We start from the raw sequence: 12,855 nt of genomic DNA on the forward strand, positions 1-12,855 counted from the left end.
TATATAAATGAATGGATGTTTCTATGTTCCAATATGTTTCTATGTTAATTTGCAAAATTAGGAGGCAAGCTGGATTTGGCCTGGAAGATATACTTTGCTGATTCTTGGTCTAGAATAAGTGAGACTGAAGGGCTTATTATTTAAACCAATACATGGACGTTACTCAAAAATGGGACTAATATCAGTTCTAAATAAGAAAAAGCTTTTAAACAATGTGAATAAAAGTAGTGTGGGCAGCCCCTGAGTGATCATTATTTAAGAATGATTAGATTTTTTTCATGTAAACAGGAGATCTCATAAGATTCAACGTTCCATAAATACTGCTAATTTCAGCATCACACTCTCTACTAGAATGCCTTGTTTACTTTACAAAGATATTTCTGAAACATTTTTTTTAACCTCAAATTCATTGCAAGAAATATATTTTACATTGCAACCTGGTACGCAAGTATAGGGAATACACACACACACACACAGAGAAACAAAATTTTCAAGAAACAACTTTGTCTTACTACATGTAACACACTTTATTGTTCCCTTTTCCATTCTATTTCAATTTTTATTAAAAATACTGATCATGGCCCACTAAACCAATTTCACGCAAACCAGAATTCTAAAACATCCACAGGAGCCTAATCAAAGCTTTTGATAGAAAGATAATTACTATTTCAATACTATCTGAACATAACAATGAGAGGACATCTACACAGCTTATCTAGGGGTTCAGGATGGCTGAGTGTATGAACATGTATTCATCGCCTCCTGTGAGAGCACCAACATCACAAGTAGCTGTTGAACAATCATTAACAGGAGGATGCTGGAACCCACCACAAAAAGATACCTCATATCCAAAGACAAAGGAGAAGCTGCAACAAGACAGCAGAAGGAATGTAATCATTGTAAAATCAAATCCCATACCCACCGGGCAGGCGACCCACAAACTGGAGAACAGTAATACCAAAGACCTTCTCCCACTGTTGTGAAGGTTCCAAGCCCCACATCAAGCTTCCCAGCCAGGGGATCCAGCAAAGGGACTAGAAATCCCCCTAGAATCTGACTGTGAAGGCCAGTGGTATTTGACTGCAGGACTTCCACAGGACTGTGGGAAATAGAGACACCCACTTGGGGAGCATAAACAAAATCTTGAGCACACCAGGACCCAGGGGAAAGGAGCAGGGACCCCCATCCCACAGGAGACTGAACCAGACCTACTTAGTAGTGTTGGAGGGTCTCCTTTGGAGGTGTGGGTCAACAGTGGCTCCCACAGGCACTGGCAACAGCAGTCCTGGGAGGGGCCCCTTGGTGAGCCTTCTTTGAGGTCATCATTAATCCTACGGTAGATCCTGTAGATCCCAGGGCTGGGTTGCCTCAAGCCAAACAACTGGATTACTTTTTTTTCTTAATTTAAGTCTTCACTGAATTTGCTACAACATTGCTTCTGCTTTTTATGATCTGTTTTCTTGGCCATAGGGCATATTGGATCTTAGCTTCCCAACCAGAGATCAAACCTGCACCCTCTGCATCGGAAGGCGAAGGGTTAACCACTGGACCAGCAGGGAAGTCCCCAGATTAGTTTTACTAAGCACAACCCTGCCCACCAGAGCAAGATCCAGTTTTTCCCACCACCAGTCCTTCCCATCAAGAAGCTTACACAAGTCTCTTAGCCTCATCCACCAGAGGGCAGACAGAAGAAGCAAGAAAAACTGCCAGAAGAAAAACCACATGAAAGAAAGTTAATCAAAATGAAAATGCAGACAATTATGTCCCAGATGAAGGAACAAGATAAAATCGCAGAAAGACAACTAAAATGGGGGGAAACAGGCACCTTCCAGAAAAAGAATTCAGAATAATGATAGTGAAAATGATCTAGGATCTTCGGAAAAGAATGGAGAAGATACAAGAAATGTTTACCAAAGACCAAGTATAACTAAAGAACAAACAGAGATGAACAATACAGCAGAAGGAATCAATAGCAGAATAACAGGCAAAAGAAGAGGTAATTGGTCTCGAAGACAGAATGGTGGCTCTCACTGCCACAGAAGAGAATATAGAAAAAAGAACAAAAAAAAAAAAAATGAAGACAGCCAAAGAGACCTCTGGGACAACATTAAACACACCAACATTTGCATTATAAGGGTTCCAAAAGGAGAAGAGAGGAAGCATCCAAGAAAACCTCTAAAAATATAACAGCTGAAAATTTTCCTAAAGTGGAAAAGGAAATATTCAACAAAGTCCAGGAAGCACAGAGACTGAAAAAACCCAAGGAGGAACACACTAAGACACACAGTAATCAAACTAACAAAAATTAAATACAAAGATAAAATATTAAAAACAGGAGGAAAATGACAAATGACATACAAGGGAATTCCCATAAGGTTATCAGCTGATTTCGCAACAGAAATCAGAAGGGAACAGCATGATATAAAATGCAAAAGGAACAAGGCAGAAGGCAACACAGGATATAAAATGAAAAGAAACTTCTCTAAGGAGAAAAAAAACAAGGAAAAGACCTACAAAAAATAAACTCAAAACAATTAAAAAAACAGCAATAGGATCATATATATCGACAGTTACCTTAAATGTAAATGGATTAAATGCACCAACCAAAAAACATAGACTGGCTGGGTGGATGAAAACAGTTGGAATTATGCACATCCAATTGGAAGTATGCAGTTCCAATTACCACATCACTCTACTTAACCCCTCAAATTGTATGTAGTATTTTATATCATAAGGTTAATCATGTTTCCATTATAGCTTGCAACTGTAAATTATCTATTATTTTTTATCTGGCTACTGATCATGAAAACTGATAAAATATTTTTTACTACTGTGATTATGTAACTATTATTCATTTTAACACCATTGTATCATGACTGGTCAACAGAAAATAGTAAATTCTACATCACTGAAACTGCCATTTAATAGAAAAACCTGCAATCACTTTTTAAAATCCAGATGCACATTAAAATTACCTTGAAATTTTTTGTAAAATACAAATGCCAAGGTATCGTTTTTTCCTCCAAAGCTTCAGACATGATTCTAATAAACAGTCATATTTTTTTTTAAATAAATAAATATATATTAGAAATAAAATACATGCTCATTACAGGACTAATATTTTCACATTTTATAAAAAACTGAACAAAAAGAGACTCCACTAAAATGATTTTATTGGTATTAGGCAAGATTATGTCAAGAGATATATTTCATTCTAAATATGGGCCAGAATAAGGTTATATGACAGAAAAACCTATAAAATATGGCTATTAATATAACGCATTTATTTGGAATCAGGACAAGTTGTATGTAAAATGAATTAAAGTTTATAATGGATTTCGAGAAAAATGGGTTTTCTCCAACTTTATATCAAGGAGTTTGATATTATCTAAGACCCATTTGACAGAATGGACTCTGACGAGATAGCCCATTGAAATTGCTTTCCTATGTTTATGGAGAATAACGTTGTTGGTATTGTTTAGTTGTGTCTGACTCTTTTGTGACACCATGAACTGTAGCCCACCAGGCTCCTCTGTCCATGGGATTCTCCAGGCAAGAATACTGGAGTGGGTTGCCATTACCTTCTCCATAAACAGTCATATTTTAAAATAACTGGACTATAGTATGAATTTTTACTTTTATCTAGTTTGTTTCACATTTTCTATTTCATAGTCAGTGCTCCCATTTTATTTAAATGCACTCAATAAAGGCTTGAGAAAGAACAACAAAAAATAAGAGGGAGAAATTGGAAAGCATTTAAATAAAATGGAAGCACTAACTATGAAATAGAAAAAGTGAAACATGTATAATAAATATATTTTAGAAACATGAATTTTCGCTTAGCTAAAAAAAAATATGACATTTTGGTTCCACTTGTTTGCTTAAGCATGAATGGAATCCTAGATTTCTAACTTATATTCACTCAAAACTTTGATATAGTTCCACTTACTCTGGCATCTAGTATTACTGCTAGAAGTCTAGAAAGTTTATTACCTTTGTGATATTTTTTTCAATTTGAATGAGACTTGACATTTTCAATCCAATTTTGAGAAGATAAAGAAATACAAAGATGCAAAAAAAAAAAAAAACCCCAGAAAATTAATATGTGATAGATACAGTATTCAGATACAGATCTGAAGCACAGATTTTGTTCAAATTTCACAAAATTTTATGCTAGTGTCCATTATCTTTTTTCATAACTTATTCAAGATTCCACATTGTATTCAGTTGCACAGAGCAGCTTCACCTGCAATTTTCCTTTCATTTTTATTCTATTACAAATATTTTCTAATTTTCCTTGTTATGGCTTCTTAGATGCATCAATCACTTAAATGTGCACATTTAATTTCCAAATACATGGTTTTTTAAATTGTTCATATTAATATTAATTTTAATTAATTAATTAATTAATTAATAATTTCATGTTAATTTCTCATTTTCATATTAATTTCTCACCTAAATGTTTCCTTCTCTACAGTCACCCTCTGTGTTTTTTCAGTCTTTTAACTTTATTGAAACTAACAGATGCTTGCTCCTTGGAAGAAAGGCTATGATCAACCTAGACAGCATATTCAAAAGTAGAGACATTACTTTACCAACAAAGGTCCACCTAGTCAAACCTTTGGTTTTTCCAGTGGTCATGTATGGATTTGAGAGTTGGACCATAAAGAAAGCTGAGTGCCAAAGAATCGATGCTTTTGAACTGTGGTGATGGAGAAGACTCTTGAAAGTCCCTTGAACTGCAAGGATATCAAACCAGACAATCCTAAAGGAAATCAGTCCTGATATACATTGGAACAACTGATGCTGAAGCTGAAACTCCAATACTTTGGCCACCTGATGCAAAGAAATGACTCACTGGAAAAGACCCTGATGCTGGAAAGACTGAAGGCAGGAGGAGAAGGAGACAACAGAGAATGAGATGGTTAGATGGCATCAATGGTTCAATGAACATGAGTTTGAGTAAGCTCTGGGAGTTGGTGATGGACAGGGAAGCCTGGCATGCTGCAGTCCATGGGGTCGCAAAGAGTCAGACACAACTGAGCAACTGAACTGAACTTTATTGAGGCTTTCAACGGCTAAGTCAAGATCTCTCTTAGTAAATGTCACATTGTACTTGAAAATATGTGGGATATTTTCGAGGATCTTTTGATATTGATTTCTAACATAATTCAACTGTGATAAGAGAACAGACTCTGTATGATTTCAACACCTACAGACCACGAAATTTTTGCACCTTGTTTTGCATTTGTGCATGTGTGTGCTCAGTCGTGTCCAACTTTTTGTGATCCTAGGGATTGTAGCCCATCAGGATCCTCTGTCCATGGGATTTCCCAGGCAAGAATACTAGAGTAGTTTGCCATTTCTTCCTCCAGGGGATTGATCCCAACACAGAGATTGAACCCGAGTCTCCTGTGTCTCTTGCATTGGCTGGCAGATTCTTTACCACTAAGCCACCTGGGAAGCCCTGTTTTATGTCCCTGGATATGTTTCAGTGTCTCCTACTTTATAGTCTATGGGAACTTGAATAGAATTTGTATCCTGCTATTGTGTGAAAACTGTATAAATCTTAATTATGTTGAATTGGTTCATACTGCTTTTCAGGTCTACTGTATCCTTCTACTTTTCTGCTTATTCATGCTATGAATTTCTGAAAGTTTGATATTAAAACTCCAATTAAAAATCTTAAACTATCTACTTAAAACATAATTGTGATATACAATAGAACTATATGTAACTTTGTTCTGTGTTTTCCAAGTCATCTGAAAATTGTTATCATACTTTCATAATTTTAAAAAAAAAATTTTTAAACCTCTTTGATGGACTTTAAATAATTAAGATCTAAATAAATGGAGAAACATACCATGCTTATTTAAATAAAGGCTACTATATACTGCTTGTCTAGAATGCTACTTCTTGATTCAGAGAATATATGCATGGTATGTGTATGTATTTATACACACCTACATACACAAGCACACACATATATATTGTGAATCAAAAAAAAAAAACTGGCACCCTAGAGAACACAGGAATTTCATTGCTATGTTCAAATTATACTGATAGTAGGTAATATTTAACCTTTTCCATTTTCTAAACTTTTTTCTAAAGTTCAAAGGCTCTTCACACAAGTTGAGAGGATGCCTCCTAGGGCAGTCTCCCATGTGTTAACAGAGAACATTATGGATAATATTCAGGTATTCCACTACATGACTACTTCAGTAACCAGAGACAGAGCACCCTTTTGCCTATAATGGACAAAGGGCCTGAAGAAGAGAGAGAGGTTTTCGAACACAGGCATCAAGAAAAGCACAAGGTGACGGTGGATGGGAAGCTGGGATGCGCAAGCTGAGTGAGGACAAACAGCACATACAACTCCTGGCAGAAGTTCTATATCTTTGTTTTCACATATTTCAGATACTTTTGTCCACTTGAGGCTTTTCAGTCCCCTAAAATTCAGTATAACGTTTTAAATAGAATCAAATTGTTCATACTTTTTAATCTGTTTTTAAACATTAAGCAAACATTCTCATATCAGATATCCTTCTAAAGTAATGTAGTTTATTACTCTTTTATATGGATATGCCATGATTTATTTTACTAATCCTCTAGTACATGACTTTCAGGGACACTTTAAAGTTTTAGCCATCAAAAAAAAAAAAAAAATCACATGCACATCATTGTACATGCACCTGTAGCTTTAGAATAAATGAAAACTATGCTTTCATTTTGGAGCCCCCAAAAAATAAAGTCTGACACTGTTTCTACTGTTTCCCCATCTATTTCCCATGAAGTGATGGGATCAGATCATGTATGGATGTGAGAGTTGGACTGTGAAGAAAGCTGAGCACCAAAAAATTGATGCTTTTGAACTGTGGTGTTGGAGAAGACTCTTGAGAGTCCCTTGGACTGCAAGGAAATCCAACCAGTCCATCCTAGAGAAGATCAGTCCTGGGTGTTCATTGAAGGAATGATGCTGAAACTGAAACTCCAGTACTTTGGCCACCTCATGTGAAGAGTTGACTCATTGGAAAAGACCCTGATGCTGGGAGGGATTGGGGGCAGGAGGAGAAGGAGACAACAGAGGATGAGATGGTTGGATGGCATCACCGACTCAATGGACATGAGTTTCAGTAGACTCCGGGAGTTGGTGATGGACAGGGAGGCCTGGCGTGCTGCGATTCATGGGGTCACAAGGAGTCGGACATGACTGAGCGACTGAACTGACTGAACTGACTGATGTTTTCATTTGTTGCTGTTTGCAGTTTTCAGTTGTTGTTGTTCAGTTGGCAAGTCATGTCCAACTCTTTGCGACCCCATGGACTGCAGTATGCCAGGCCTCCCTGTCCCTCACCATCTCTCAGAGTGTACACAAGTTCATGTCCATTGAATCGGTGATGCCATTCAACCATCTCATCTTCTGTCGCCCTCTTCTCCTTCTGCCTTCAGTCTTTCCCAGCATCAGGGTCTTTTTTAATGAATCTATTGTTCCCATCAGGTGGCCCAAGCATTAACATCAGTCCTTCAATGAGTATTCAGGGTTGATTTCCTTTAGGACTGACTAGTTCAATCTCCTTGCAGTCCAAGGGACTCTCAAGAGTCTTCTCCAGCACCACAGTTTGAAAGCATCAATTCTTTGGTGCTCTGCTTTCTTAATGGTCCATCTCTCACATCAGTACATGACTACTGGAAAGACCATTGCCTTGACTGTATGGACCTTTGTCAGCAAAGTGATGTCTTTGCTTTTCAATACACTGTCTAGGATTGTCATAGTTTCCTTCCAAGAAGCAAATGTCTTCCAATTTCATGATTGCAGTCACCATCCGCAGTGATTTTAAAGCCCTTACAAGGGAGGGAGGTGGTAGAGGGGTTCAGGATGGGGAACACATGTACACCCATGGCAGAGTCAAGTCAATGTGTGGCAAAACCAATACAATGTTGTAAAGTAAAATTAATTAATTAATTAATTAAAAAATAAATAAATAAACAAAGCCCAAGAAGAGGAAATCTGTCACTGCTTCCATGTTTTCCACTTCTATTTGCCATGAAGTGATGGGGTCAGATGCCATTAGTATTGAGTTTTAAGCCGGCTTTTTTACTCTCCTCTTTCACCCTCATCAAGAGGCTCTTCAGTGCCTCTTCACCTTCTGCCATTAGAGTGGTATCATCTGTGTATCTGAGATTGTTGATATTTCTCCTGGCAATCTTGATTCCAGCCTATAACTCATCCAGCCCAGCATTTCGCATGATGTGTTCTGAATATAAGTTAAATAAACAGGGTGACAATATACAAACTTGTCACACTCTTTCTCAATTCTGAACCAGTCAGTTGTTCCATATAAGGTCCTAACTGTTGCTTCTCGACCCACAAACACATTTCTCAGGAGACAGGTAAGATGGTCTGGTATTCTCACATTTTTAGGAGTTTTCCAGTTTGCTATGACTCACATAGTCAAAGGCTTTAGCATAGTCAATGAATCAGAAACAGATGTTTTTTTCTGGAATTCCCTTGCTTTCTCTATGATTTAGAGAACGTTGGCAATGTGATCCCTGTTTCTCTGCCTTTACCAAACTCAGCTTGGACATCTAGAAGTTCTTGATTCAAGTACTGCTGAAGTCTGGCTTTAAAGATTTCGAGCATAACCTTACTAGCACTGGAAGTGAATGCAACTGTCCAGTAATTTGAACATTCTTTAGTACTGCCCTTCTTAGGAACTGGGATGAATATTGGCCTTTTCCAGTCATGTGGCCACTGCTGGGATTTCCAAGTTTGCTGACATATTGAGTGCAGCACTTTAATAGCATCATCTTTTAGGATTTGAAATAGCTCAACTGGAATTCCATCAACTCCACTAGCTTTATTGGCAGCAGTGTTTCCTAAGGCCCACTTGACTTCACATTCCAGGATATCTGGCTCTAGGTGAGTGACCACACCATCATGGTTATCCAGGTCATTAAGACCTTTTTTGTATAGTTCTTCTGTGTACTCCTGCCATCTCTTCTTGATCTCTTCTGCTTCTACTAGGTCTTAACCGTTTCTGTCCTTTATAATGCTTATCTTTGCATTGAAATTTTCCTGTGATAACCCTAGTTTCTTCGAGAGACCTCTAGTCTTTCCCCTTCTGCTGTTTTCTTCTATTTCTCTTCACTGTTCATTGAACAAGGCCTTCCTGTCTCTCCCTGCTATTCTCTGGAACTCTGCATTCAGTTGGTTATACCTTTCCCTTTCTTCCTTGCCTTAAGCTTCTCTTCTTTATTTGCAAAACCTCCTCAAATGACCACTTTGCCTCCTTGCATTTCTTTTTCTTTGGCATAGTTTTGGTCAGTACCTCTTGTATAATATTAGGAAGCTCTGTCCATTGTTCTTCAGGAACTCTGTCTACCAGATCTACCAGATCTACTTGTAACCTCCCTATAATCGTAGAAGACTTTATTTAGATCATACCTGACTGGCTTAGTGGGTTCCCCACTTTCCTTAGTTTAAGCCTAAATTCTGCTATAGGGACCTGATGATCTGTGCCACAGTCAGTTCCAGGTCTTATTTTTGCTGACTGTATAGAGCTTCTCCATTTTCGGCTGCAATGAACGCAATCAATCTGATTTTGGTATTGATCATGTGGTGATAACCATGTGTAAAGCCTTCTTTTGGGTTGTTGAAAAAGGGTGTTTGCTATGATCAGTGTATTCTCTTGGCAAAATTCTGCTACCCTTTGTCCTGCTTCATTTTGTACTCCAATGCCAAACTTGCCTGTTACTACACCTATCTCTTAACTTCCTACTTTTGCATTCCAATCCCCTATGATGAATAGAACATTTCTTTGGTGTTTGTTTTAGGAGATCTTCTAGGTCTTCTAGGTCTTCATAGAACTGATCAGCTTCAGTTTCTTCAGCATTGGTGGCTGGGCACAGAATTAAGATTACTGTGATGTTGAATGGTTTGCTTTAGAAATGAACCAAGATCATTCTGCTGTTTTTGATGTTGCAACCAAGTACTGCATTTCAGTCTCTTTTGTTGACTATGAGGGCTACTCAATATATTCTAAGGGATTCTTGCCCACAGTAGTAGATATAATAATGGTCATCTGGGTTAAATTCGCCCATTCTTGTCCATTTTAGTTCACTGATTCCTAAGATGTCGATGTTTACTCTTGCCATCTCCTGCTTGACCATGTTCAATTTACCTTGATTCATGGACCTAACACTCCAGTTTCCTCTGCAATACTGTTCTTTATAGCATTAGATTTTACTTTCATTACCAGACACATCCACAAGTGAACATCGTTTCCACTTTGGCCCAGCTGCTTCATTCTTTCTGGTGCTATGAGAAATTGCCCTCTGCTCTTTCCCAGTAGCATATTGGACACCTTCCGATCTGGGAGGCTCATCTTTTGGTGTCATATCTTTTTACCTTTTTATACAGTTCATGGGGTTCTCATAACAGAAATACTGGAGTGGTTTGCCATCCTCTCCAGTGGACCACATTTGTTCAGAACTCTCCACTATGACCCGTCCATCTTGGGTGGTCCCGCACAGCATGGCTCACAGCTTCATTGAGTTACACAAGCGCCTTCGCCATGGTGATCCATGGTGATCACAAGGCAGTGATCCATGAGAAGTTTTCAGTATTGATATATAAAACTGCTCCCCTTAAAAGGTGTAACAGTCTCCACTCCAACCAGGCATTCCCCAGTTGATAGGTATCATTTCCAACTTTAATTAACATTTGTTTCATTTTTGTTATTTTATTAGGTGGCACTTTATTGTTTAAATTCGTATTCATTTAATTATTTCTAAATAACTAAATTGTAAATAATAACTGTAGAGTTCCCTTCTATTTCTTTGTATGTAAGCCGTACATTAACAAGCATTTCTGCTTTCTATTAGTGTTCATATTTTTCCTATTAATTTGTAAAGATCTTTTCTGTTAGGATATCAATCATTTGTCATATGTATTTGTAAATATTTTATTATCTACCTTTACATTTTTAACCTGTATATAGAAAGTTCTTTCACTGTACTATCGTCCTATCTATCAATATTTTCTTTCTAGCTTAGGAATTGTGTTTAGAAATGCATTCCTCACTCCCCAAAATCACATAAATATTCATCTCTATTTTCCACTTGTTTCTTTACGGTTTTATTTTTTACATTTCACTTTTTAGTTCACCTGAAATTAAATTTGGTAAGCTGACTGGGAAAGGAATCTAACTTAATTTCAATTAAACTAGTTAAGCATTAAAGAACAATAACAACAAATAAGGAGATTTGCTATTTTTGAAGGGTAGAGTGAAGAAAGCCACTGAGAAGGGTAAAAAAGAGAGATCTGATTTTCCTCGTAACATTATATTTCTTATGATTACTGGATAGTTGCTATACACGTCCATAAATTCCTATTTGAAACCTTGCAGCCCACTGTGATTTAGACTTCAGAATTTGGGTGATTTTATTGAGCTAATAGGGTACATATTGTTTATTATATAACACCCCCCAAAAGGCACTAAGACAGCATCCCATAATCAAACACAGTAGTATTTCTGTAGCAAAATCAGTTACCCAAGATAAGGAAATTTGCTATGCCAGGGACAAAACCAATACAGCTACCCTCTCTCCTGAACTTGAATTAGTCCTATCAAGAAAGAACTTCCATACTTTGGTAGAAGACCCTCCATGACTATCACAATTTTCTTTTCCTCTGCCTCAGGTGGCCATGCCTCAAAGCCTTCTGCAGCCATGGCTTGCAATCCTGTCATTCAATGGTGATGGGTTTTATCTAGCAAGGAAGTAGACAGATGACTTGAAGGATCAATTAAGTTTCTGTCTGGAAGAAACTGACTCTTATTACTAGCTCTCATCCACATGTAGTTATCCCCAAGAAATCTTAACTTAAAAGAGTATCCTTTTCAGCTAAAAGCTGTAATCCCAACTATCTATGTTTCAGTACAATTCCCTTTCTTACTATTCAAAAATCTTTACCACAAATATGTAACCTGTAACGCATTCCCTACTCTTTTAATGTTAACCAAAACCCCAAGACAGAGAAAGGAGTCTCCTTACTTTGAGTTTCTGGGCTTCTCCTCTCACTTTCAGCAGTTCTGTTATAGAGTCCACAAAGCCCTGATAATGAAAGTTGCACATTTTCTCAATTTCTCGGTCATGATTGCGGATGCGAGTTTCAAGCTTCTCCATGAATCGTCCATGTTCCTCACCATCATAGACAGACCTTTTCACAAAAAAAAAAAAAAAATGCCATGAAGATTACACACAGATTTATACCTAAGAAAGAGAAACAAAATTACAAACCCAGAAGCAAATATATTTGGAAAACAGATGTTTAAGTTACATAAACCACAGAGTAATTCAACTGTATTAATATTATCCCAATGCTTGATGAATTTTTTTAGGAAAATTTAAATTTTTACTTCCTTATTTATTGAAAAATATTTAAGTGTTTGACAGTAATCATCATAGAATTCTCAGCATAAAAGGACTGAATTATAATTCCTCTGTACCTTTCTTTCTCAGTTAAACTAATCTAGAAAAACTTAATTTTGAAAAAACCCAACTATACATTTACTCTAAGATTATACTCAAGAAGCTGACATTGCTAGAGAGAAATCACATAGCTGTGCTGCTAAACTCAGTTCAGCTATATCTGATGACAAATTTAAATTGGGCAGCCAAACATCAGTAGATAATAATATTAAAATTATCCCACCCAATACCACCACCAAAAAAAATCACTTTGTAGTCTCTAAAATGTGTGAAAACCTTGCTTTCTCCACTCCTGAAATGTCCACCTCTCTGTCACTTTCAGTTGTATTTCACAGAAATGTATATATATGTTATTTATATATA

At 37.1% G+C, this 12,855-nt stretch overlaps 1 protein-coding gene across 2 annotated transcripts in view; it reads right to left on the reverse strand.

Moving 5' to 3' along the window:
• EXOC6B (exocyst complex component 6B) overlaps positions 1-12,855 on the reverse strand; it is a 669,652-nt gene that overhangs the window by 573,484 nt on the left and 83,313 nt on the right. For both annotated transcript variants that reach the window (XM_065929532.1, XM_065929531.1), the window contains exon 2: positions 12,055-12,220. In XM_065929532.1, the coding sequence (XP_065785604.1) occupies positions 12,055-12,186 (132 nt within the window). In that variant the 5' untranslated portion in view covers positions 12,187-12,220. The remainder of the gene's footprint in view (positions 1-12,054; positions 12,221-12,855) is intronic.

This window comes from Muntiacus reevesi, chromosome 3, assembly GCF_963930625.1.
Source record: "Muntiacus reevesi chromosome 3, mMunRee1.1, whole genome shotgun sequence".
Taxonomy (NCBI): Eukaryota; Metazoa; Chordata; class Mammalia; order Artiodactyla; family Cervidae; genus Muntiacus; species Muntiacus reevesi.